This window comes from Tetrao urogallus (assembly GCF_951394365.1).
Source record: "Tetrao urogallus genome assembly, chromosome: 3".
NCBI lineage: Eukaryota > Metazoa > Chordata > Aves > Galliformes > Phasianidae > Tetrao > Tetrao urogallus.
Window position 1 is genome coordinate 63343898 of NC_136815.1, and position 26800 is coordinate 63370697.

The window sequence follows — 26800 nt, forward strand, 5'->3', positions numbered from 1 at the left end:
CTGCTGTTTTACATTAATTAATGCAACAGGAAACATTATTCATTTGACAATAGGAAAAACAAACAAACAAAAAAGAATTATACTGAGATTAATTAGGAATAAAAGGAGGCTAATCCAGCAATTGAAGTTCTAGTTTACCCATCAAAATGAAGAGTCACAGAATCTTGTTTGCCTGCAGCCTGACAGGCTTTTGTTTTTGTGGCTGTTTTCCTTTACTGTGGGCAAAGTAGCTTAGAAGCTATCTTTCTGTTGTAAAATAGTCTTAAACCTACGAAACTTTTTCCTTTTCCTTGTTCTGCACTGATGCTTTTGAGTTTAGTCTGGATATGTATCATTGTACTGTTGAAATGTACACTGTGACATCCAAAGTTATGACTCTTTGGGTTTGCATCCTGAAATAATGTGCAGTTCTTTAGCCAGAGCAGTTGCTTAGGCAGAGGCATAGTCATTAGGTTCTGAGAGAATAGAAGTTCCCTCCATTTTCATTCACTTCCTACTTGACCCTTTTCACTTCCAGGTTCAGAAGTCAACAAGCAGCAGGTAATCAAGTTCAAACTTTTTTGGCTGTAGCTAGAATGCCACACGATCTTCAACTGAGTGTTTGGAGGTTTTCTTCTGGTTCATTAAGAAGTGTTTTTAAGAACGCTTGCTAAACCTTGGAAGGTATTCAAGACCAGAACTCTCAACTGTACTGTTTGTCGCCTCACAGGACAATACTTGGTTTTGTCAACACGCATACTGTGTTCTGCTTACAACTATCTGGGCATTTTATGTGGAAGGGAGTAATAGGATGACACCACTTGAGCTTACAGGACACTTGGAAAGCTGGCATGATTTCCAGTGTGAAGAAATTCTCTGTATCTGAAACGTTGGAATTTGGTCTGGTTTTGACAGAAGTAGCACAAAATATTTGACTTAAATTGGCATTAGTTCACAAATCTGCATGAATGCTGCTGGGTCTAGGAACTCTAGGCCACAAGTACTACCAGTCCATGTCCAACCACTATATTTTTACTTTGAGACCTGTGTGGTGGCCCTTTCACAATGCTGCGCCATTTGGGATGGGGATAAGTCTTTCTTTGGGAGATCAGCTTAATGTGTGTTGTGTTTTATCTCCTGGATAAGCTGTCTGGCTGCTTGGGTATGGAGAATAGCCTCCTAGCTAAGTTACATCTTGTTTAATGGTGTGAATGAGTAATTTCTGAAGTCTTGTTAGTTCTTTTTCAGCCTTTAAAGTATTTACATTTGTGATTCAGAAGTTGTTGTTATTTGAGTTTTAGTATACTTAGAGCACCACATTCCGAGATTGGGACTGTCATATTAACTGATATTTCATTGGAAATTATGAAGAGGTATCAGAGGATTTTTGTTTGTAGGATAGATGTTTTTTTGTATTTGTTTTATTAATGTTGAAGATAAGGCTTTTTTCTAATGGAATCGGGATATACTAGCTTTGTGACTAATTCATCTGTAGCCAAAAAGAATAGTGTGGTGGGACAATTTTGTAGTTAGGTATTTGAAACATAAGAATTTACTCTACCCTGGAGGTGTGAAAGACTTCTACAATTTTACTTTTTTTTTTTTTAACATTAATCATTTTTCCTTATCAGAAATCTGAAATTTCATGAAACTTATGTGAACTGCTGTAGTTTCTGGTGTAATTCTTCATAAGAGAGTAAAGTAGAGACAAAATAAATTCCTTGCAACCCTACAGAATATCTAGTCATTTCTCAGACTGCAAGGACTTTCAATTTTCTTTGGCAGCTTCACTTACGGAGGTTTAGCAGGTCTCATGTAAATAAAAGCATCTTTAGAATAATTGTTCCATTTCTATTTCTCTCTCTCTCTCTTTTTTTTTTTTATTTTTCTTAACATTTATTTAACTTAGAGGTCATAAACTGGCAAACTTTTGAGCTATACTCATCCACTTTGCTAAATGAATTTTTGCCTTGGCTTTAGGACATAATAAATACATACCAACACTGTCATCACAGAATCATAAAATCCTTAGAGATGGAAGGGACCTTTAAAGGTCATCTGATCCTGCAATGAACGGGGACATCACAGCTAGATGAGGTAGCCCAGGACCTGATCCAGCCTCACATTGAAAGTCTCCAGGGATGGGGCATCAACCACATCTCTGGGTAAACTGTGCCAGTGCCTCAGCACCCTCACTGTGAAAGACTTTTCCTTACATCCAACCTAAATGTACCCTCTGAGCTTGAAGCTGTCTCTGCTTGTTCTGTCACCACAGACCCTGCTAAAGAGTCCGTCCTTTTGTTCCCTCTAGCTCTCCTTATTTATTATTTAGATTATCCAATAAATAGGTAGGTATTTAGCTGTAGGAGAGTGATACAATGAGACAGTAAGTAGTTGCTCAGATTCTCCTTTCCCTGAAAGTGCAAGTGCTTTTATAGGGAGAAAGGAAGGTGGTTTTGTTCTTGCTTTTTTTTTTTTTTTTTTTTTCTGCCAAAATTTTCTTCATTGGTGTCTACTTTATTATTTTGAAGTAAATACATGCATATAGAAAAAGAGTACTTCACATCAGTCTGGATACTCTTTTATTACCTTATGGTAGGAGAATGTAGGTGGTATTGCTTCAGCTCAAACTGTAGCTTTAGGACTTTGTGCAGCCACAGATAAAGATTTAAACTAAATTTGTACTTTATGGCTACTTGTTGCAAGTGCAGCTCATGCTGATAAGAGTGCATGAACTTTTCTGCAAAGCATACTTTTTTGTCATCTTAGTTGTATCTGTTCAAGAGCATTTGAATGATACGTACATCATTTTTTCTGAAGTGCTTTAGTGAGTTTAAGTTGGGAGTTCATCCTTGTCTTGAAAAACTTGACCATGGAGCCGTGGAAGGCCAAACAGTACAGGATCTGGAGGGTTTCCATGAGATAAAGGAGTTGAAAGAAGAATGAAAGCCAGGATTTTGGCCTGGGGACACTCCATGTGATATTTGAACCTGAAGATGAAAGTGTGTTTTCTTTGCATACTGCTGTCTTGAGATTTGGGATTTTAAATTTTCTCCTTTGAAAGAGTGAAACTTCCCTGGCAGTACTGATGCCTATAGCAGGCTTTCTTTCTTGGAAAAAGATGCTTGATGACTGGTAAATGTGCAGATAAACTGTGGCAAATGGGAAAAGCTGAGCAAATAAGCACAGCAATTTTACATTTTAAGAGATTTTGCTTTAATGAGTTTTAATGTGATAACAAAATCTTGACATGGAGCTGCTTTTAAATCTGGATTTTTTTTTTCTTTTTCTAGCATTGGTTGGACCATTCTAAATTCATTAAGAAACAGATAAAAAGTAAGTACCATGTCTCTGCCTATTTCCTTAAGAGTTTGGAGTATTTTAACACGGTTGTGTAAATATGACCTTTAACAGATTGAATATTTCTTAGAAAATAGATTTAATTTAATGGTTAATTGGCTGGCACAGATGTCAAAATGCAAGTTCACGTATAAGGAATAGATCAGTCTTCTGTACCCTTGTTAAATATGTCCTGTTTCTTTGAGGCAGAGTAGGTTGCCAGGTAATTTCAGTCTGCTCTGTGAAAGCAGGTTGCCTGGACACAGATCTCAGTATCTGTCACTGCTTGTGATCCAAAACAGGCTTTGTGATTTATTTATTTATTTTCCCTTCCAAGGAGTAAATGGAAAATATTTTATTCTATAGATTTCACCATCTTTTTGTACATTTTATTAAAACTAGCAGAAATACATGGCCTTTTTTCAAAGGGAGTTTTGAGTGGAAGGGTTGAGTTTAGATTTCCTCATTGAGTTTTCTGTGGCTAAGGTGGGCAAGTTGTTCCTGCAGCTCTAGCAATTCAGTTGCAGGCTTGGGCAGTACAGGGCAGTACTAACCTGTTTTGTTAATAACTCTTGTAGACGACAGCCATAGGCCAACTGATAATATTGCTTCCATGAAATTAAAATATGGTGTTTTTCAAGGAGGTTGTGGGTTTTGTAAACAGGTAAACAGTCTTGATTCTTCAGTGATGCTTCACCTTTCTCTCTAACAAGCATCAAAATAAGCAGAACATTTCTGAAACTCATGAAGCTTTTCTTCAAAGGCCTTTAAAAGACAGTTTGCTTTCACTCCACACTGGGGCGTCAGTCTGCTAGAATATATTGTAAAGATACTTGCTATGTGTAATTTTTTGTTGGTTGGCCTTCTCTTGCTGTTCATAGCATTGTGAACAGCTTTACCTTAAGTGGCAAAGTGATTTCCAGGTGCACTTCCTGTAATTTCTTTGTACTTTTCCTGATCTTTCTTTAAATGTAGAGAATCTACAATTCTGTAACACCTCCAAGCAGTTAAGGTGCAGTTTTGTCTGTGCATAATCTTGAAAGTCCCTGTATTTAAAGCAGATTGTCTAAACCCTGGTCTGAGGAACCCCTGAAGAGTAAAGCAACTTGAGGAGTGTTGTAAAGATGTGTCTCGCAACAGAATACATTTCATTACCTTTCGTTCAGTGGGTGCTTTGGGAAGAGTTCCACTTTCGGGACAGATGTTACTTAGTGCTCTTTTTTGCCCCCTGACAGTGGGCAGGTAAGAGTCATTATCCTGCTGATGCTAATCTACCAGTGGTGCCCAAATGTCAGCCTGGCGTACTGTAAACTGTGTCGTCTTGGAACTATCCTTGGAGACAAAATCAAAGATTTAATAATCAGAGTTTTTGCATCAAGTCTTTTACAAAAGTAAATCATTAGTCGGCACATATATGCCATGTTGATATAGTGCTACTACAAAACTAGGTGAAAAATAGTCATTTTTCTAGCACTTAAGATAATTGTAGACTGTGGTCCTACCAGATGAGGCTTAGGCAGATAAGAATGCATTGGGTAGTCTCATATTAGTAGGGTAACATTTTATTATTTACATCTACACAGAAAATCAGACCTAGTGTCTGCCTTCTGGCATAGGAAATGATGATGCTTGCATCTTCACTTCATGTAATTTCCTAGCTTTCTGTGTTTCTTAAGGCTGTGTGTGTTTCAGAATCATTTTCAGCACTTTTCACCTCATTTCTCTTACTTTTTCTCATTCAATTGTATCCATTTAATGAAAGCTGATCTATTGGATTTTTTTTTAATTGTTTGTACCTTGTAGCAAGAAGCATGGCTCTCTCCCTCTCATTCCCTCCAATTTCCCCCACCCCTCAGAAGTGTATATGAAATTTAACACTGAACAAAAATGTTTCCCAAATGTATTGTGTTTTTTTTTTTTTTTATTAAGTAATGATTAAGGTATCGTAAGGTGTGGTAGGCATCTACATTTCTGTAATTAGCATTGCATGTCTTTTAAAATTTTATCACATTAAATACTTGGTTCTCTTTCTGAAGAATTTAAAAGCATACTTCATTTTGGGTTTCTTTGGTTGTGGGGTGGTGGTGGTTGTTCAGCTTTAGCAAAACTTCAGTAGCGTAAACTTTTGGTTTTTTTTTCTCCTTTTAAAATCTCTGCATATACAGTTGGACCTCCGTACACGTTGCATTTTCGAATTAAATACTATTCATCAGAACCGAACAACCTTCATGAGGAGTTTACAAGGTAGGTTCTATGCATGGTTCGATGAGTGACTGGCAGAAGGGTAAATTAGGTATCTAAAATACATGGGAGTCCATTAAGGCAGCAATTTGAGCTTTCTTACCAAGAGTGGTCATTTTGTCTGACTTCCTGGCTGTTCTCCTGCTATTAGAGAGATGTCTTCTTTTTTTTTTATTTGCTGCCAAAATACATCTGAGGACCCCTCCAAGTATCTTAGCCTGTAAAAGATGTGGTAGCAAGTCTGAGGTTAGTAAAGAAAAGTGAAATAGATGACTTGAGTTGGCTGGTTGGCTGGTTGAATCACTTTCCCACAAATTCCTTGTGGGGCAGAAGGTATATGAAGTCTACATTGTGTAAAGATTTTTTAAAATAGGTAGCGATCTTTTGTTTTGATCTCATGGGCTGTTTTCTTGGCCATGAGAGTTATCCCTTGCTTGGTTCATAGCATTGGGATGATCTAGAGGATACTCTGAAAATTGGGAAAGGCACAACTGGAGAGAGGGTAGCTGATTTTGTAGCTGATTTCTTTGTCTTCTTTCTATGGTAATCATCTTTCTTAATGTTCCTTTATAATCTTTAATTCTTTTTCTCACACTGGGGGCACTTTCAATAGCTTCTACTTTTCTTGGCAAAAATTACCATCGTTCCAATCAGACTAAGATGTGTAAAGATTGTTGATTGTTTAGTTCATGTGCCTGCGATGTTTATATGAAACTCAGGTCTACAGGCCTACATCTGTTGTCTCCTTTCCTGTCTGCTCTATCGACCATGTTCTTTTTCCGCAGTCTCAGACAAGAAGATCAAAGAGCTAATCATCACCACCTTATTATGAGACTGCAATGTAGGCCCTAGTATGCATTATCAATTTAGTGCAGCAGTATTAATCCAATAGAAGGGCGTATTCATATACGTTACATAATTAACTCATAGTACTCCCTGCCAGTTACATAATTGAGTATAAGATCTTTGTTCAAAAACCAAGATGACTTTTGGGCCTCTCTAATGAGAAAATGCAGTTAAGTTAGTAGGAATAATATGTATTTTCTCAAAATTGATATGTCTTCATATATCAGGGTACATCTGACAAGTATTACATTTCCCCTGCAGTCAAATTATCCCATTACTGTCTACCACAAGATTTCTTTCATAATCCTCTGGAGCATATGATCCTAGTCACTGTGAGATGTGGGTTTCGGGGCTATATGATCACTGCTGTGATCAAGTAAGACATTTCCTCTGCAAGTATTAAGCTCTGCTGCTCTGTGATCTAATTATTACTGAAAGTTGTAGCATTTCTGAAGACTGTTTTAATTAGACCAGCACTTCAATTAGCTAAATTTTCAGTGCTATGATTATTTTTTTTAATTATAAATTTGACAGAAAACTTTGATAGTGAAAAATTTGATAGTGAAACTGTGGAAGAAAAATGAAAATGAGTTGAAGATTGATTTTACTGTTCATTCATATTGGGGGAAGAAGTAATTTTGGGTGCTGGTTTTCTTAATTATTATTTTTTTTAAGAATCCTTATGTTGGTTGGCTCATATTTTCTATGTACCACGTGGAGTAAAAAGTAAAGATTAACAACTGTATACTCAGAATTATTCCAAGCCGGAGTAAGAGGAGGAGGAAAAATGTTCATTACCAATAATCATAAATGGCCTGGTTGGGGAGGGAGAGGAGTTGTTGAAGATTCCTTGTGCAGACTGGTTTTTCAATAGGCACCAGTTCCTAGTGAAGCTGTAAACATCACATTTTCATAATTAGCACGGTAATGGAGAAGCGTTGAAACCCTTCACCCACTCTGTCCTTTTCTGATTTGAAAACGCAACTGAAGCCCAGTGCATTTTGGAAGACATCTGTTGTCACTTTTGTGGGACCTTGATTAAGTAAACGTTGAAAAACAACAGAGGAACGTGTCTGTACATGTGTTTTATGGAGAATTTTAAGGTATTCTGCTGATTTAGAATATCAATAATTGAAATGCAAATGCTTGTCTGTTGGCATGCAGAAGCAAAAGTAAGCCATCCCCAGCAGTGCAGAGCTGCAGCGCTCTATAGGCAAGTTGACACTGAGAGAACTACTGCTCAGATTTTTATTGCAAAATTAGATGAATTCATAGGATTGCGAATCATCAGGGAAAAAAAATAAGAGCAGGAAACATACTTGTCTGTCTTTAATCTGTGTGTGCACATATCCAGATTTGATTGGCAAGTCAGATATTGGCCAAGTATGTGAATTAGATGTGACATGGAACTAATGTGGATAAATCTCACTTTACATCAAGAAGTATTTTTAATCTTACTTTTCAGTTTTATCCTCCTTCCTGATTCCAGCTGCACGTTCTTCATCACCTTAACAGCACGTCTCCCGTGATGCAAAGCATGTTGTCTTTCTAGCATCTTTTATGAAGATAGGTTTGCATCTGCTTGGTTGACTGTCACCAGTGCTTCATGCTCTCTTCTCTTGATTCACTCATGGCAAGCTCCACCCCTCAGTTTCCAGTGCAGTGCAGAGCCTGCTTTTACCATCCTGTCCTGTACAGAGTTCTTGCATGGCCTGAAGCACTTCTGCATGCCTCATACCTAAGCTCTGAGTGGCTGTGAAACATGAAGCACGCCTAGAGCTGAAGATTAACAGGAGCTTAAAAAACTGCTGTTCGCAGGCTGTAAATACCTACTTATAACATAAATAAATGTGTGGGCTCTGTGGAATTCACATTTCTCTTATTCAGAACTTTTCTAGTATTTAAAGTGAAAGTGCAGTCTGAACTTTTCCTTTTGCTCTGCTTGAACTTCTTCCATGTTCTGTATCTCTTACTGAGGAGGTAGCACTGAAAGTCTGGCTGTTGTTTGTGTCCCGTAGTTCTGAGTTTGCCTGAATTGGGCAACACCTAGTTCAGAAAAATGTCAGTGTGTCGGTAAGTTTTAGATAGCCCTGTTGTGTGCTCAGAGTGGGGCAGTGTTTCACTGCTACCTAAACAGAGTTGCCTTGAACAGTGTCCTGGGTGCAAGCAGTAGGTGAAGAATGGTCACTACTTTCTGATTATGGTGAAAGTTAGGGGAACTTTGAAGGTGGTAGGGTACGTCCAAGTGACCCCAAAGACCCTTTTCATTGAAGAGAAAATAAAGTGTCTATTTAAGTGACTATTATCTATAAGTGACTATTTAGTGAGTTGGGATATTTTTCCTGATTCTGGTGCTGGAAAGACTGCACTGGGATTTTACTTTTGACTTTGTGTTTTTATTTGTCAGGTACCTGTTTGTATTACAGCTCCGACAAGACATTCTTTCAGGGAAGTAAGTACCTCTCTGCTGTTGCAGCTGTAATTTGAAATATTTATCTCTTAGTGATCCTTTAGCTAATCTCTTGGTGATTTGAATTTTTTCTTTAACTGTTTGATCTTTCTTGTTCTTCGTGGTGTTCTTGCACAGGTTGTAAACAAGGTGTGGAGATCCATATGCATTTCCTCCTTTAGAATACAGAAGCATATAACATGTGCATTATGACTATATTACTGAAAAATAAAATGGGTAAAAACCTTTTAGGGATTGACTAGCTGACAGAAATATATGAAGAGGACAAAGCCTGTCCTGACTTCCGTGTCTTTAGCTTGCCATATTTTTCAGTCTGACAGGTAACAAGAGGAAGAAAAGATGAAGTCCAACACTCCTTGTGCAACAGAAGTCTTCAAAATAAATTTTTGTATGCTTACAGTCGCACCCTGGCCAATAAATTCATATCTGATCTATATTGTTTTTAATTAAAAAATAATAAAAACAACATGGTTGCCTTTTATTAGTTCAAGCTTGCTTTATGATTGATCATATGTGTTTCATCCTATTGAGAATGTACTAAATGAGAGAATAATCACATGCAAGTAAAATTAATCTTAGATTATCTATATCACTAGTGGTTTGTGGTTTCAGTGTTCTAGTGAAAGTTAATGTGTTCAATTCATCTCTGAGTACCTTTAAGTAGCAAGAAGTCATGGAAAATTAAAATACATTATTTTTATAGCTTGTTTTTTTTTTTTGTTTCTTTTGTTTTTAAGACTGAAATGCCCTTATGAAACGGCTGTTGAACTAGCAGCTCTGTGTCTTCAAGGTATGCAGTCTTTTCTAAGTGATTTGTCTTAACATATTTAAAACGCTCACTTGCTGATTTTCTTTTCAGTCTTTGTTACTAATGAGTTTTCATTGACAACATTTTGATGGCGTTCCTTTACTTGAGGAGAAGAATTTTGGGGGCATCTCTTTAGTGCATTCTTTCAGTTCATAACTTCTGAGCTCTATTAGCCCAGGTTAGCACGTCCTGGGGAAGTAGCCTCAAAGGCATGAGCAAAGATTTCATGGAAACTTGGTGAGTTTGAGCAGGGAGTTAGAAACTCAAACAGTTTCCTAGCGGTGGAGAAGGTGTGGTGTGTGCACAGTGTTGTTACCTGTTCAGCCTGAAGAGAAGCTGGCCTGTCAGCATACACTTTATGGTATGCTGGTCCTTGCAGGTCTGGTCTTGAACATGTGCTTCCTATTGCCTGACCAGTACTTAAAAGAAGTCCTCTGCAGTATGTGGAACAGGAGATGGTTATAGCACAAGGGAGGGAATGGCGCATACTGGAGAGAGTATTATGGAGTGGTGAGAACTAAAATTACTTCTGTGGCAGAAGCAAGGACTACAAGATTTTTTTCCTACAATAGTGAAACACATTTTTATAAATACTCTGTTTCTGGTTATTTGTTATGCAGATAGAGAGGAAACTTGCATAATGAAACTCAGAATTCATTTTTTTCTAAAATAAAGTGTTGTGATCTGGATCGTTCTAGGCTTATAAGCAGCAAAATGAATTGAAGTGAAAAATACTGTTCTTGTACTGCTGGTGGCTGGCAATGACATATGGAGTTCTGAGGCAGAGCCTCTTAGTTTCATACAGCAATGAAGGTAACTCACTGGTTCTAGACAGACTCAACAGTTAAAACTGGGAATTCATTTCCAGATAGCAACAGGTGTAAATCTTACTCCAGTGGCTTATGTCTTGGTTTCCATTTGAACCTGTCTGGGACAGCTCTGATTGTTAGATGTGCAAAGAAGTACTGCAGGCAAACTGTGTGTGTGTTTTTAAGATGGAGAAAATCTGGCAGCTCATGTTTGATTTACTGCTTCCATTTTCACGGATAAAAACAATGGTAAACTCACCCCTGGTCTAAGCAAGGAGAACCAAGCAAAGAATAAATAGCTTGATGCCTCAACATTTTGGATAGTAATTAACACCTGTGATTACTATGTAAATGTAATAAAGAGCCATTAATCATCCATTTGTGGAATATAGGTATTTATAATTTCTCTAATTAGGCATCAAAACTAATACTTCTTGGCGCTGTTTGTGGGAACGTACCTAAATTTTGTTGATGTTTTTATACTTTTCTGCTGTTTGTTTTCTCTATTTCAACATCACTGCAATACATTTCTCCGATAATATTTTAGCTATTGCAACAAATTTATTTTCTCTGCTGGCATATGCTATAATTAACATTTCTGTTTAACATGTATTACATTTTTATCGATATTGGAAGCTTTTAATTAAGCAGAATAGTTTAAAGAAATGTCAAGTGGTTATTCTGTCCTCCTAGGTTACCCTTACCATAAAAAAATCTGATCTTCTCCTAGTGTGGCTTTCCTTAAATTGAGGAAAAAGCTAAAAAGCTATTTAGAAATTGGAGCCCTAAACTCTCTGAAAGAAAGGCTTTTTCTCTTTACGGGACAGCTTTGAACTTCATTATGTTTTCTTCATAAAGGAGATCGTTCTGTTACTTTAGTTCTTTCTTTGTCTCAAACAACAGCTTCATAGGTTGCTGTATGAACCATTTTTCAAACATAAATTGTTTTGTTGCCTATCCTGTGAAGGAGTTCTCTACAAGACGATGTCAGTTTGCAGTATGGCATAATTTGTGAAGCAGATTCATACTCGCACGCTTCACTTAATCACAGAATCACCAAAGTTGGAAAAGACCTTCAAGATCATCCAGTCCAACCATCACCATGGTACTCATGAGTACCATGGTGCTCACTAAACCATGTCCCTCAACACAAAATCCTAACGTTCCTTGAACGTCTCCACAGTTGGTGATTCCACCACCTCCCTGGGCAGCCCATTCCAGGGCTATATATGGTTATCCACATAGCAATTATAGTCAAAGAAACTTGAATCATCATTGGTAGAATAAGTTTCTAACTACCTCATTAGTCATGAATGGTTTTTGTATTTAAGCACATCTACTTCAGAAAGTACTAAATAAACTCCAAGGAGAACATTTTCTCGCACCTCCAATTTTCAATTTAAAATTGAAAGGCCCCCAGTTCCCCCAGCCTTTGCTGGGGCAGGCTTTCCAATTCTTTGATCATCTTATTCACTGTTCTTTGGATCTTCTCCAGCCTGTCCGTATCTTTTTTTGTATAGTGGGGACAAAAATAGAGCACAGTGTTCTAGGTGTGGCCTGATAAATGTTGAGTAGAGCTTGGTAATCACTCCCTTATCTCTGCTGGTGATGCCTTCTGCTGATGCAACCCAAAATCTTGTTGACTTTATTTACTCTATCAGCGTTCTGTTCACTCACTGAATTTATCATCCACCAGGACCTCCAGAGCCAGACAGGCTTTTGCTAGCTAGTTTTTGTTATTTTGTTTGTTTGGTTGGTTTTCCCCCTAAAGTCCTCCTTACCAATGTGTTTATTGTAGTTCCCCTCTTACATTCTGGAGACTGGACTGCCAGTATTTCTTAGCAACAACTGTTAAATAGGCTCCCAAATTAGATGAAACAGCAGCAGAACAAAGGTATCTCTGTTGAAGATGTACAGCTAAGAATATTGTAGCTTACCATTGCAGAATACTGTTGAAGAAAAAAAAAAGAAAAAAAGAAAAATTCTGCAAGACAGTAGTTAACAGATTGCATTTTGAAAGTAACTTATTATGTTTTAATATAACCTGCTTGGCATCTTTGAAGACTGGGAGTGAATTAATGATTTATGAATCTTGATTATGAATTTTTGCAGCAGTTATGTGTAAAACTGCCCTGAAGCAACATAAATGTTTCCTTCAAAAGCTTTCATTTTCTTCTATCTTTTTCCTTGTAGTAGTAACAGTAAAGAGACACTGACTTCCAAAGCACTGGTTTGGAATCACAACACATGCAGGTGACACAGTAATTACAAGCTGAGGGAGCTGGGCTTGTTCAGCCTGTAAAAGAGAAGGCTGTGGGGTGACCTCATTGCAGCCTTACAGTACTTAAAGGGAGACTATAAAAAGGTGGGGAGTCAACTTTTTCAAAGGGTAGATAATGGCAGGACAAGGGAAGATGGTTTTAAGTTGAAAGAGAGAAGATTTAGGTTGAAATTCTTTACTATGGGAATGGTGAGGTGCTGGAACAGGCTGCCTAGAGAGGTTGTGGATGCCCCATCCCTGGCGGTGTTCAAGGCCAGATTGGATGGGGCCCTGGGCAGCCTGGTCTAGTATTAAATGTGGAGGTTGGTGGCCCTGCATGTAGAGAGGTTGGAGCTTCATAGTCCTTAAGGTCCGTTCCAACCCGGGCCATTTTGTGATTCTGTGATTCCATGCTGAAAAATACATTTACTGTTGATGTTTGTGTCTCAGACCTGAAGCAGTGACATTACAGCCTCTTTATGTACCTTACAGGTTCTAGGAGCAAAACTTACCTCAACACTTGCATTTCTTGCTGAGCTCAGTAGAGTTTGCAAGTGTGCAGCTGCTAGAAAAAATTGTAGCAGTTCCTAAATAAATGAACAGGAAGTGATACTTCAGTTATGTTGATGCTTCACCATTTCTTTCCTTAAAAAATAGCTTAATTTGACTATTACACCGTTATGATGATATAAAGCAAACAGACAAAAACTTTGTCACTGATTTCTTGAGACTAGATATTATCTTACCGTTTGGACTCCAACAGTAATGTAAGAAAGCAAGCTATAGAATGTATTGGAATGAAAAGTATGACCTCATTATAGTGAGAAAAGACTTCAAAGTAACCTCCTCTGAAATAGTAGTGTATTGATATTTTGATTTTAAGAGAAACTTAATTACCTTTAAGTACTTCAAAATCCAGAGAAATGGCTGCAGCTCTTAAATGTTAGAAAGTGTTTTGATTTTGAGATGGTTTTTTGTTTGTTTTTAATTTACAGCATCAGCAGAAGCATATTCTTGTACAACGTATGGTGATCTTTGTTTTTAACTTTCCAAACGATTAATTTCAGCTGAACTGGGAGAGTGTGAACACCCAGAGCACACACCAGAACTTGTGTCTGAATTCCGATTTGCACCAAACCAGACTGAAGCAATGGAATTTGACATCTTCCAGAAATGGAAGGAGTGCAGGTAGGGTACTTGTGTGGGAATGGCATCTAGCAATAGGTTGTTTTCCTTTCTTCCGAAGTCAACTATGTCAGTAAGTGCCCCCTTAGCAAACATAAAGAAGCAATTGTGCTTGAGAATTGAAACTGTATACTAGACAGAAACCTCTTCCCCATCCTCAGAAATAGATTCAGTTTATAGAAGGTTGGTGGAGTTAGGGTTTTTTTTTGTCTTTTCATTGTTCTGTAACAGTGTATGCTGTCTGATTCTGTTGGTTTTTTTTTTCTTTTTTTTTTTTTTTTTTTTTTCTTAATTTGATACTGTCAGAAACAATTCTCTTTTATGCATGCACTCTCAAAGTTTTGTGTTCAGGGTAGTTCTAAAAACTTTTATTTTCTTTTAGTAAATACAGTACATCTTGGTAAACGTTAGCTGAATTCTCCTGCATATTGGCAATTGTAAACCTTTCTAAGTTTTTATCACTCTGATTAATTTTCATTTAAAGGGAATAGGGTAAAAGCATAAGCCAAGTTTGAAATTCCTTTAATGTCAGTAAGACTGAGTGTTCAAAGACAAGGGGGTAGGGAAAAGAAATTTATTTCTAAAACAGGAAAAAATTTTGTACTGTAATCTAAAATACTCTTTATGTTCTTAGGGGAAAGAGTCCAGCACAGGCTGAACTGTGCTACTTGAACAAAGCCAAATGGCTAGAAATGTACGGTGTAGATATGCATGTAGTTAAGGTAAGGTACATGTTGTACTTTGTTTTATTAAGATGGGGTCAGAAGATTAAAGGGAGGTGCTGTCTCAGACAAAACATAGTAAACTCTGGGAATGTAACTTAATTTAATATACTGTCAATTAACGCAAACTTTTAATTACCAGTTTGGTTACTGAGGAGAAAAAAAAGAAGACAATAAAACAAGCATTGATAGAAACACCATCACCTTCCCTCCCTATTCCTTAGGCTTAGCATATCCTTCAGTCTAGCATATCTTCTCCCCTCTTCCTAGTGTCAACTCCCCTTGTTTTCCCTGCAGGTTATAGTCAGTCCCTTCCAGTTCAGGTCGCAAGGTTGGGATCATCTGTATAACAGTTTCTTTGTACTGCTTCCTGCTTCTTCCTCATTCTCCACTGCTGATGTATGCTTGCTGCTGTGAGGGTTGCCCACAGGCTTTCATTACCTCAGGGCCATCCCTTGGAGGGGATTGGTCTACATGATCTCCAGGAATCTCTTCCAACCCCTAATTCTGTGACTGTGTGTGACTCTAACCTGGGATGCGTTCTCTGTGAGCTGCAGTCCATTAGGGCTGTCCCTCGTCCTGTGTGGGGTATCCATAGGCCATGGTGCCTCAAAGTTGTCCTTGTCCTTGTGTGGCCACAGTCCCTCATAGTTGTCCCTGTCTTGCTAAGAGATGTCCAGAGGCTATGATCTGTCAGAAGTTCCCCCTTCTGTGTGGTCAGGCTCTTCCAAAGAGTGCATCTTGAGCCTAGTCTCTTTCCACATGACTTATCCAGTGTTCATGATTTTTTTTTTCTTTTGTATCTACTTCTCCTGGCAGCTATTGCTTGCTCTTAAATAAGTGCATTTAAAAGCTCCTTAGGTGTCATGTTTGAGCTCCTCAGGTATCAAAGCTGCCTGAGACAGCATATGGCCTCCTCCCACAAAGGGTGCTCTGCAGCCCTCAGGTGCCAGAACCCTTTAATTTACACCCACTACAGATGCATATTCTTATTCTCTGTAATGATAACAGATGCAAACGTTGTTGTATAGATTAAAACCAATGGATTTTGATACAGTGTGTATAAGATTTATGCTACTAATTGCGTATTAATTATTGGTTCTTTGCTTGCTTGTAGGGAAGAGATGGTTGTGAATATGCTCTTGGACTGACACCAACGGGCATATTGATCTTTGAAGGAGCAAATAAAATAGGCTTATTCTTTTGGTAATCTGCTTTTCTTTTATATAAATATACATATATTTCTTTTGTTAAAATGCTGAAATCTATCTGCTTTCCTGTGTTTTGTAATGCAGATTGAATCTACCAGTTTAAAATAGGTCCAAAGGTAAAATGGTTTGGTTGTAAGTACTGGTGGCAAATGTGGTTTTAAAAATAAATAAATAAATAACTAATTGAAATATTGCTACATTTCCAGGGAATCATATTAAAATCATAACCAAAAGTGTAATTTCTGAAGTGTTTTGGGATTGCAAATCCCTGATATGATATGTTCTGGGGAATTGTCCTAGCGTACAAAATGCAGTTTTTCCATTAATTTTCTGTTTGCTTCCTATACGTTCAGGCCTAAAATCACAAAAATGGACTTTAAAAAGAGCAAACTAACACTAGTGGTCGTGGAAGATGACGAACAGGTAACTTTCTGCCCTTTCTTTGGCCTGGTCCAACAACGTGCAGTGTGTGTTTTGACTGAAAAGAGCACAAGAGGCTCAGCACAGTGTTGGATTGGGCTGTATTTTTTTGCCATGGACAATAACTAATATTGTGCGTGCCAACTTCTAAAGCTTTTGTTTCTGCATTTAGGGCAGAGAGCAAGAGCACACATTTGTTTTCCGGTTAGACAGTGCCAAAACGTGCAAACATTTGTGGAAATGTGCAGTGGAACATCATGCTTTCTTCAGACTGCGAGCCCCAGCAAACAGTAAATCTAGTAGATCTGACTTCATAAGGCTGGGATCACGCTTCAGATTCAGGTATTTAGTGAAGTAACAGCAAGATACTAGTTTTACAGAGGAGGAGATACAGCATTCAGCAAAAGACAGCAGTTAACTTTATTTTTGTATTTCAAGTGGACGGACAGAGTATCAAGCAACACATGGGACAAGATTACGCAGAACTAGTACGTTTGAAAGACGGCCCAGCAAGCGATATCCTTCTCGAAGGCATTCGACGTTTAAAGGCAAGTGTGTGTGTGGTCACTGAACTGTTCATGCAGTAGTTGCTGTCTGGAACAGAATGAGCTGATATTCCGTTAGGATGTCTTTGGATTCCTATGTATTCCTGGAACATGAACCTCAGGTCCATTAAAAGTCTTTGTGGTATTACAGGCGCACTTTTATTTCTACCTTCTCGTGTACCAAGGGGGGAAAAGGACAGCAAGTAGGCATGATCTCTAGAAGCTGTAAGCCCCCACCTCCCTTCTTCATCTCTCATTTACAGACATGCACTGTATTTATGAGATATTTACTCTCATATATCAAATAATACTTATGTGATAAGTATGGATGGTTTCTTAAGTGGAAGGTAAGATTATTTTAAACGTTTTGTAACAGTGGGATCTGTCAGGCCTTGCGTTGCAGTGTTTGCATACAATGGCTTATGTCTGTGAGGTGGGATGAAGAGAGAGTGTGGCTTATGATCGTTCCAGTTCTCTGTGCGCAGCAGCTGGGCAGAACTTCTGCCTTACCCAGATGATCTCCATCCTGAGATGCTGACAGAATGTTTAAGTTCGTACAAAAACTCATTTTAGGTTATTCTGTCACACATCTCTTTTCCTAGTCGTAGCCCACAAGCATTGGATTCTGTCCTAGCTCAGTCACTCTGCTTGTACTTGTACAGTGTCTGATTAAGCCTGTAATCCACTTTCTGTATTCAGCACAGTCATAGATTTTCAGTTATTTCAATTAGCGGTTTTTCATTGTTCTTTCTGAAAATACGGTATGTCAGGAAAAAGAAATAATACATCCCAGCTATTCTATTGGCTTCTTCACCATTTGTGTAGCCTGTCCAAAGCACAGTCCAAGATTTTGTTCCTGAAGATTGATTGATGTTTCCCCGTATTCCTGGCTGGTAGCTTATTTTTCATTGTAGTAACACACAGTTTGTTACCAACTTCAAGAATACTTTGAACTCTGAGATGCAAAATCATTATGGAAAGTAGCTTTTGATTTCCAAAGGACTCAATGTTACTGACGTAGTAGCTATAGTAAATGGAGAGAACTGGTGATCTGGTTGTGCCGAACTTGCTCTGCCTGAAGTCCTTCCTTCTGGCTGCTGGGGAAGAATAGTCTTCTGCAGTTATCTTTGATGGATCTTGACTCTCGCAGAAAAAAAGGGAAATTTGTGTCTGCCTCATACAGGACTGTGCTTGGATTCTGACACGTTTGTACAGATGTCTGTACAAGGATTCACTTTAGCAGTGGTATAACACCCCAGTGATGATAACTGTAAAATGACTGATGTTTCACAGGTCTAATGGTGGGTTTTTTTGTTTGTTTGTTTTTAAGCAAACAATCCTGTGAAAGCAGCACAACTGTGGTAAGTGATTCTTCAAGTTCTCTCTACCTATCAGTAACTGTTGTAAGTCAAGGGATCCTGAAGAGCAGTTCTGCACCAGAATTTGTTGACTCTCATTCTCTGGTGTAGGAAAAATTGCTTGGGAATCTGTCATTATGCCACACCAGATTCTCCCTGGGGACAGACTGTGAGACTTTGTGCTTTCATTTTTAAGATGTTTCTGTTTGAGATCAGATTAAAATAAAGCATATTTCCTTTCTGCTCATTGCTGTTATTCTAATTCATCTAGCATTATTTGTTCTTGTTGCTGTGGTTTATATCCTGAATAAACTACTGATGTCCTAATTTTACTTCACTGTAGTACTTCCTTGAAGAGTAGAGCCCAGAGGTATAGGAAATTGCTACGTGGATATTTTTATAAAAAGTACTAACTTGTTTGTGCAAGTAAACTGTTTTGGCTGTGCAACTGAATGAATTGCAAATAAGAATAATGGTTCCTCAGTTGCTCAGAATCCTTATTCTTGTAACTGACTGCACTTAAGTAGACTTTGTTGGATTCTAACAGGAACAGGTCTTCCATTGGACACTTATAGAATGAGGCCTATAGTGTTTTAAGAAAATGAATTTTTCTGTGTACCTTTGGGTTTTGTCAGTATTTATTACATAAAAGCTTTTTTTTTTTATTTTATTCTCCTCTCCTTCAGTGCTAAAAATACTCCTGAAGTCCACAACTACCAGGTAAGCATAAATATTGTTGAGGGAAGTATTTACTTTTAAAGTGCTCTTACTTAGTGGCAAATAATTTCTCTGGTCTATAATTATGACAATTGCTCTTTTCCCTTTCCTTTCACTGGAGTGGGTTCATAAATTTGCAGCATTAGATTGGGAGTTCCAGATAAAGTGAAGGGACTTTTCTATCTTGCTTCCCTTGTCTTTTTGGATACTCTGCATGCTGAATACACTCAGTTTGTCATCCTCTTTTGCTTTCCTTCCTGTGAGATCACGGGTTAAGGACTATAGGACTGTGTATGATGCACTCTTGCAGACTGCTTTGTGAGCAGCACTTTTGTGTAGAACAGTATCTGACACTAGAGGAGCTCTCACAAGTTCAGAGTTGTGATTATCTCCTCCATAACAACACTTGATGAGTTCATTGCTGGTCAGATGTTTGTGCTGGTGTTTTTCTGTGTGTGTGTTTTATTGTTCTTTTTTTCTTTTTTGTGTTTTTATTGTTCTTTTTTTTTTCTGTGTGTGTGTTTTATTTGATTGTTCTTTTGTATTTTTTTAAACAACCTCCTTTATAAGCTTTGATGGAAAAACCTTACCCAGTCTTTATCTGCGATAATAATCCATACTACTGAGAAAGCAAGCCATGCTTTCATTCAAACTGAGTGCGTGCATGAGAATGGAATGCTTGTTTTTATTAAAAGCCTCACCAGTGATTTTATTTCATTGTTTCTCTTTAAGACTTCATGGGTATGAGAGAGAAATGCTGTCACCAATGATAGGTGACCTTCTGAAGGCATCCACTGTAATAACCTTTCTCACTCTCCACCTTTGATTAAAGCTGAGCATACTGATGTGTTTTCTATGAGAAGCACTGGTTGTGCCAGGTTGTCGCTCAAACAGAAAACCAATTTTCTTTGCATTTGTCCATGAGTATGTCCTAATAAGCAAGCTTATCATTAAGAGGTCTTGTACATGTGCTAAATGGCATGGAAGAAGGTCTGAAAGAGTGGATTTTTTAGGGCTCACAGCTAGCATATTCCTCATGATTCCAGAAAAAAATAGGAAGGTGAAATTATCAAGGAGTTTTTACGTGGCTTTACTAACCAGGTTTAATGTTTTCACTTGCAGCCACAGTATCATCCTAATATACATCCTGCTCAGCCACACTGGCACCCACATACACCTGTGAATGTAAGGTAAGCAACCTTCATGGAAAAGATTACTTCTTTCTTAATCTATCAGTATGAAGCTTTGGTGGACATATCAGGTGATTTTTTGCATGTGAAAAGCAAATAGGAATTAGAAATATAAATGAGTGAACAGCTTCTTGCATTACAGAACTTCTTTTTTTCATTTTTTGCTGAAATATACATGGAAAAATAATGTGTACGTGGAATAATATCAGACTCTCTACTGATACTAGTTCAGTTATTTTAGAACTTTGAATTTCTTAGAACTATATCACAAAAATATTCCTGTTGTGTTACCTTGTGGCAAACTACTAATGGGAGAAATGAAGTGAAAATAAATTTTGGAAGAAATTCAATTTAGGCTTGAACCATCTTGGTGGAATGCACAGGTGGAGACACAGCTGATATGTGTCTGTGCACATACATGTGATAAAATTTAGCTGCTATTTTGTCCTAATAAAGAATAACCTTTCTACGCTGCTCAGGATATTTTTGGCAAATAATTACCATCTTGACTGAAAGTACCAACAGCCTAATCTTTACTTCGTTGATTTTACCTTTTAATTTCTGTATGCTTACATCAGATAGCTAGACTTTGTTCTTGGTGTGGTGGGCTTTGGAAGCGATGAGCTTAAAATGGATAAAAAGGCAATTTAGCTTGAGTTTGAATCTGAGAACGTAGGAAAAAGGCAAGTACCTATTAGGCAGAGAAGCAGGCATGCTCATTGTCATCCCAGAATTCCTGGTATAAAACAGTAAAGCATACATGAAAATTACACCAGAAACAGAAGACTGTTTAAATTGAATAATTAATTCTGCCTGTACTTTGTGTTCAAGATCCTTCCTGGCTTTAGGGTTTTCATGTCCAGACTTTTGTTTGTGATTGTAAATATCCAATATCCAATTTTACGTTACCAAAGAGGAAGTATTGAGAGAAGTTAATAATTTTATAAGTCATTTGAGGTTTTGCTAATTTTATTTTACTTTTCTTTTTTTAATCCTAAAGATTTCGTCACTCATGATGCGTTTTAAAGCCAAATAGTTAACCTTGGAGCAGAGCAATATTGAAATAAGCACAATAATGTACTATAAAGCGTGCAGACAATCTCCCCCCCTCTCCAACCTCTGCTGCCAGGGTAAAGATTAAGGCCAGTGAAACATGAACAATGACATTTTCATATCTAGGCTTGCAATTCTAAAAGGATACTTAAATACTCTTCTGTAAATTCATTAGAAAAGGTGCTTACAATTTTTCTTCCAATTTAGTACAAATGTTTAAATGTGTTGTTAAAGTGGAAGCTACAAGTTATTTTAATGTAGTGTCAAAGTAGTGGAGCTGGACATTTAACATCTTGGTTAGCCTTATTTGAGAACGTTTAATTCATTTGACTGAATCTGAGAACAAAACACAGATATGCATGAGATTTTTTTCTGTTGGCCATGCAAGTCTATAATGGGCTATAGGTTGAAGTGAAACTGAACATGCAGTACTGCTTTTATGTATTACTTTATAGTTATTTATTATCCAAAATGTTTTACAAATATTTCTACAAAATATTTGTTAAATAATATGTGGAATTGTCTCTGTTTTCATAGTAAAGTCCTTTAAATGAAATTTGCATTTAACAAAATGTTCCATCCTGTGAGAAAATTCATTCCAATTAATAGTTGTGATTTTAGAATTTATAATGTCTTGTTTTGTTTTTCAAAATGATTCAGTAGAGACTGTAGAATTGGTTGAGGTTAGTGTCTCTAAGTACCAGTAGGTGATGAACAAACAAGGAAAAAAAGTTATTTTCAAACTTCTGCAAGTTTCAGCACACAGTCCTATGGAAATACCTGTACTACCTACAGGCTGTAGGTATTCATCTTAACAGAATGGACTGTATTGTACTGGCTGCTTTGGCAAACTAACTGCGCCAGTGGTGAGTGAGTGGCAATATTTATGGAAGAGCAATTTTCATTCTTAATAGGATTGTCTTTTGAAATTTTTTTAGTCCTTAGGGATATTTTTTTCAACTTTTTTGCATGATTTATTTTACTTGTTTGTTGTACTCATGTATGCTTTCCTATGGCCCCACCATCTCTCTGGGATTCAGGATCATTGGTGCACAACACTTGAGAACAGAGATTTTAAATGGCTTAGCTCTAATTAAAGGCCCTTTGAAGTGAATTAAAGATTCCCAATTGCATCAATAGATTCTTATGAGACCTGTCACCATTTTCTTCCCTTTGTGGTAGCTGTCCATCACAGTGTATGTATGCTTAGCATTTGCTGGATGAACTCATGTTGCTGTGTAGCACTCATAAGTTTACTTCCATCTCTCACTAACCAATGCCTGTGCAAATGGTACAGGCCATCCTATCATGATGACAGGCCATATTGGAAGCCCCCCACAAGTGGAGAGGACAGCAATTTACGATATATTCAAGAACAGAACCAGAAGAATTTAGGAGAAGTCCAAAGTATGGTGTACCAAGATAAACTCATGACGACTCTCTGAAAAAGTCATCTTCATTTCACCTGCCATCTTAGACGATCATTGCATTCCATGGTCCTTGTCTGTCTGCCGTATGTTCAAAGTGTATTGTGAATGAAGTGTGTGTCTTTTTACGTACATCTTTTTATGTACATCCATCCTTGTTTAGTGTTCATGGACATTCTTGGGAAAAGTATTTTCCATGTCTTTGTAAAAAGAAAAAAATCCTGAAAAAGCCTTTGTGAAAGCTGGTAAGAATTTTCAGTGTCCCAGGAACAGAAATATTTCTGGGGATTTACATTCTACTTTTTGAATCTGTGATCCTCTGTCTGCTGTTGAAGGTTAGCCATTACAGCTTGATGATTTTTATTATCTTGTTTCTTTTGACTCAAATTAATAGATGAAGTTGGAAAAATTTTGTCTTTTAGTTGATGTGCAAATAGGAGACTGGAGGGAGAAAAATAGAAATCAGATTTCATGCTGGCAGTTAAAATGACTTAAGGCACGCCACCAAAGGGAGCCTGCTGAGGTAGTCGTAGGTTTGGGTGTCTTTTGCTTTTAATTTTTGTATTCTACAGCAGAATTAGAGGTGCTTGCTGAACACTGGGAAAGAACACTGTAATAAAGTTTATAGAGTATGCTTTTCACTTTTTGACTAAGTGATTATATAAATGGCATCTCCCAAAACCGTACCTGCTGCTATATGTGCAAGAATGTTAAAAATGAATCCTTGCTATAAGGGTGCTGCTGTCTTGTTATTTTTAATGTGACTACAAAAATGAATGACACAATTGCATAAAGCTACCTACTGATAGCTCTTCAGTGCATGGATTCAAGACCACAGCTTATCATACTGAATCACAGAATTGTAGGGGTTGGAAGGGACCTCTGGAAGCCATCTAGTCAGCCCTCTGCTAAAGCCGATTCCCTACAGTAGGTTGCACGGGACAAGAGGAGGATGATCCAGTAAAATAGTTCTATTTTTTTTAAGGTAGACATTTGAAGAGTTGAATATATATTTTACAAACCTAGTTCTTTAAATAGACTGGCTGGCATTTTGATCACTTGCCGATTTATTTTTTTTAACTGGGAATCAGTGCCATCTTCACTCACATGTTTATCTTGGCTTTATGTCTGTGGTCTCTCTGAAGTTGTCGAAATGAATAAGTCTTTATATGGGATATTTGAAAGTGAAGTAATTTTTAAACTTGATTTTGATTAAATATACATTTATAAACAGCTATAACCATGCATTTTTTTTCAGAGCAAATTTGATAGTGTATATCTTTTTGTAAAGTATATTTGTTTACAAATGCTGTCTTTTAATATTTGTTTTGATCTTTCCTGTATGTGCTAAGTACAAATAAAATTATCAATCTTTTTCTTTTGGTTATGATGCATTATTTATTTTTGAAAGCTTTATGGGGAGGGTTAGATGTGATACACCACTGATTTGTACCTGTGTTGCCCTACTAATGCTGCACTGTAGTGTCTGTTGCTACAGATAATGTCTGTGCTATTAATGTCTATGGGGTTAGAGGGGGGAAACAATAAAGCAATTGTGCACTGAAATGCGACAGTGCCAGAGTAAGTCTCAGATCATAGAGACTGCCTTCAGTTTCCCAGTGCTGGTCTTCCTCTTTTTCATCAGTGTTTTATTTGAGAAAGGAAGAAATAGAAACTTCTTTCTGGAGCTGCTGGAACAAGAGCCTAGTTTAGCTGCACTCAGCGCCCTCTGGAGAAGGAAGTTTTTCTGTTTTTTGGGGGTGTTTTTGTTTTGTTTTGTTTTGAATACATGTTAGTTAGGTGGAACATCTGTTGCTTCACAATTCACATGCCTACCTTCATAACGCATTATTGGTTTCGTCACATAAATTCTGTGCGTTTTGTTGTCAGCATTCCTCCTCATCGTGTGTTTTTATTTGTAGCTTGGTTTATTGCTGAGGTGTACTGATCTTCCTGACGGATCTCAAGAAAAAACAGCACAGACCCTAACCAGTCTTTGAGTGTTAAAAGGCCTCATGCAGGAGATCTGAGATCTGTGTGTGGATGAAGAACATCCTGTGAGACTTCTGTGCTCTGTATGTGGTGCATGTCACCTTGAGGGAAGCTCTGATCTGAATTGCTTCTCTGAAGAAGGAGCTCAGGCACTCTGCAGTCTCCTTACACTTTTCCGTTCCACATCCTCCTTGCTGCCTGCAGAATTTTGTACCGAAATGTCACTGAGCATTCAGATAGGTGAGAACAGATGAATTGCTCTGTCCTTCCTTGCTGTGGTCAGAACTGGCTTCTTGTCACAAATCTGTGGGGATGTGGTTGGGAAAATGAGATATCTCTCTCTGTTTTTGCTGACCTTGATCTGACTCATGCACCACCTGAACAAGGATGGATGTGGGTGCCCCTGCAGTGAGCAGATGAAAGACTGGGGATGTTCTAATAATATAAATCAATGGTATGTCTTAGATTCATGCTACTACATGAAGCCAGTGGTAGTTTATAGATGCCCAAACCCAATACAGAAACTCAATTGCCCTAGTAGGTGAGTGTTTTCACCTTGTGCTGAATTATCATAACTAGTCTTTTCTTAGGAGGAAATGCCACACACATACATAAAAAGAGCATGTCGTATTCATTGCAGGTACAGATAAATCAACACATTTTGTATGCATTGTAAATGTACTGGGAAGTTGCTCTTAAAGGAAAAAAAAAAATAAAAAGCCTTGTGCATGGCCTGGAGGAAGTATCACTTCGTGAATCCAAATGAAGCATGTTCTCAGGAGCACCCTCTGAACTGTTTGCACAAACTTTCCCCACCCAGTTCTGAAATCTGTTCATTTGTGTAAGTCAGAAATCTTTTTACAAGTCCAGTATGCATTTAGAAACTCTTCTGTAATCTGATTACAGGTGATAAATGCTATCCTTGGGTAATCTAAGCAGGGGAAATTCTTTGGGTACAGTGCAAGGAACTGCAGAAATTGGACTGATCTGAAGTGCAGTGTGTAACAGGCTGCATTCTTCCACATGCTGGAGAATTGTTTGGCACATCGAAACTGAGTACCTGCTGGTCCATCTCTGTGTTTCTCCTGCATTTTCTACAGCTGTAAACCAGTCTTTTCCCAGTGAGCTTATTATTTTTTAGGACTAGTATTCTGTTTTACACTGAGGTTGCTTTTGGCTAGTTACAGCTTCATAACCTGCATGCTCTGCCTTAGGAGCTGTGGGAGGGGATCGAAAAGCTGGCAACTTCACATCTGTCACTTGGGCTGAAATACGTCACTCTTCAGCCCCAACCAGACCCTAGCGTGCAAATTAATGATCAATGTTGACTACTAAAATATGATACTGAAATACAATACTGAAAGCGTTGTCACTTTCAGTAAATTGTTTTAGCGTGGGCTTTTCCTTTACGCTTTCGTTTTCAGCTATTTTTCTTTAGCTGATGTGAGTCACAGGCAAACAGAACAAATGGATTGGGCTTTTGTAAGGTATTTCCAAAGCTGGCAATCTGAAGTTTGCACATTTAAGGGCAAGAATCAACACGTTCTTCCAGAACATTTTGCCAGTGAACCCATATGCAAATCATCTAGAAGAGGGTTTTCTTCCTCATGTTGTGGATAAAACCAAATGGTGTATTCTGGGTCTTTGTAAAATGTCATTTTTCCTTCATTCTGGATGAGCATGGCAGAAAAATCGCTCTTCTACCTAAGAGGAACCTAGAGCCTGCAAATAATTTTGAAAATGGAACTTCCACTGCTGACAAGGAGTTGGGGAACTTCTAGGACAGGCAAAAATTGAAGATCATTTGCTTCTCACTTGTCAAAGCTGGCAAGATGCAGATCTGAAGGAATGGAGAAGACAACTCAGCTTTTCCACCAGTCACTGGTTGGCGTATCCAGCAGGCAGGCAAGCTGGAAGGACTGAAGATATCCACCTATCCTGACACATCACATCTCTGGGAAGACTGCTGATCCTCTGCCTTACTCTGGCAAAAGAGAACTGAGAAAAACAGTCTTGTGAGGAGTGCTGTCCTTGCAGGTCTAGCTGGGCATTGCTAAGACTTCAAAACAGAGCTGCTGCAGACCAATTAGCATTAATGGATTAAAGAGGGATTGTATTTCTTGAAATTATTCTCAGACTCTGTGCTGCATTTTGAGAAGGGACAGATCCACCAGGATTCTGGCTTCTGTGTTAAGACCCAAGGATCTTCTCTGAGAGCCATCTTGAAA

At 37.9% G+C, this 26800-nt stretch overlaps 1 protein-coding gene across 1 annotated transcript in view; it reads left to right on the forward strand.

Moving 5' to 3' along the window:
• The window catches only part of EPB41L4B (erythrocyte membrane protein band 4.1 like 4B), a gene marked incomplete at both ends in the record, with an annotated part of 85887 nt that extends 63289 nt beyond the window's left edge, over positions 1–22598 (forward strand). The window contains 14 exons of the mRNA XM_079533559.1: positions 3273–3315; positions 5484–5562; positions 8813–8857; positions 9613–9665; positions 13820–13940; positions 14572–14659; positions 15777–15865; positions 16224–16293; positions 16463–16632; positions 16729–16844; positions 18166–18196; positions 18880–18913; positions 20033–20100; positions 22451–22598. Coding sequence (XP_079389685.1) covers positions 3273–3315; positions 5484–5562; positions 8813–8857; positions 9613–9665; positions 13820–13940; positions 14572–14659; positions 15777–15865; positions 16224–16293; positions 16463–16632; positions 16729–16844; positions 18166–18196; positions 18880–18913; positions 20033–20100; positions 22451–22598 — 1155 coding nt within the window. The remainder of the gene's footprint in view (positions 1–3272; positions 3316–5483; positions 5563–8812; positions 8858–9612; positions 9666–13819; positions 13941–14571; positions 14660–15776; positions 15866–16223; positions 16294–16462; positions 16633–16728; positions 16845–18165; positions 18197–18879; positions 18914–20032; positions 20101–22450) is intronic.
• Between the last annotated feature and the right edge of the window lie 4202 nt (positions 22599–26800).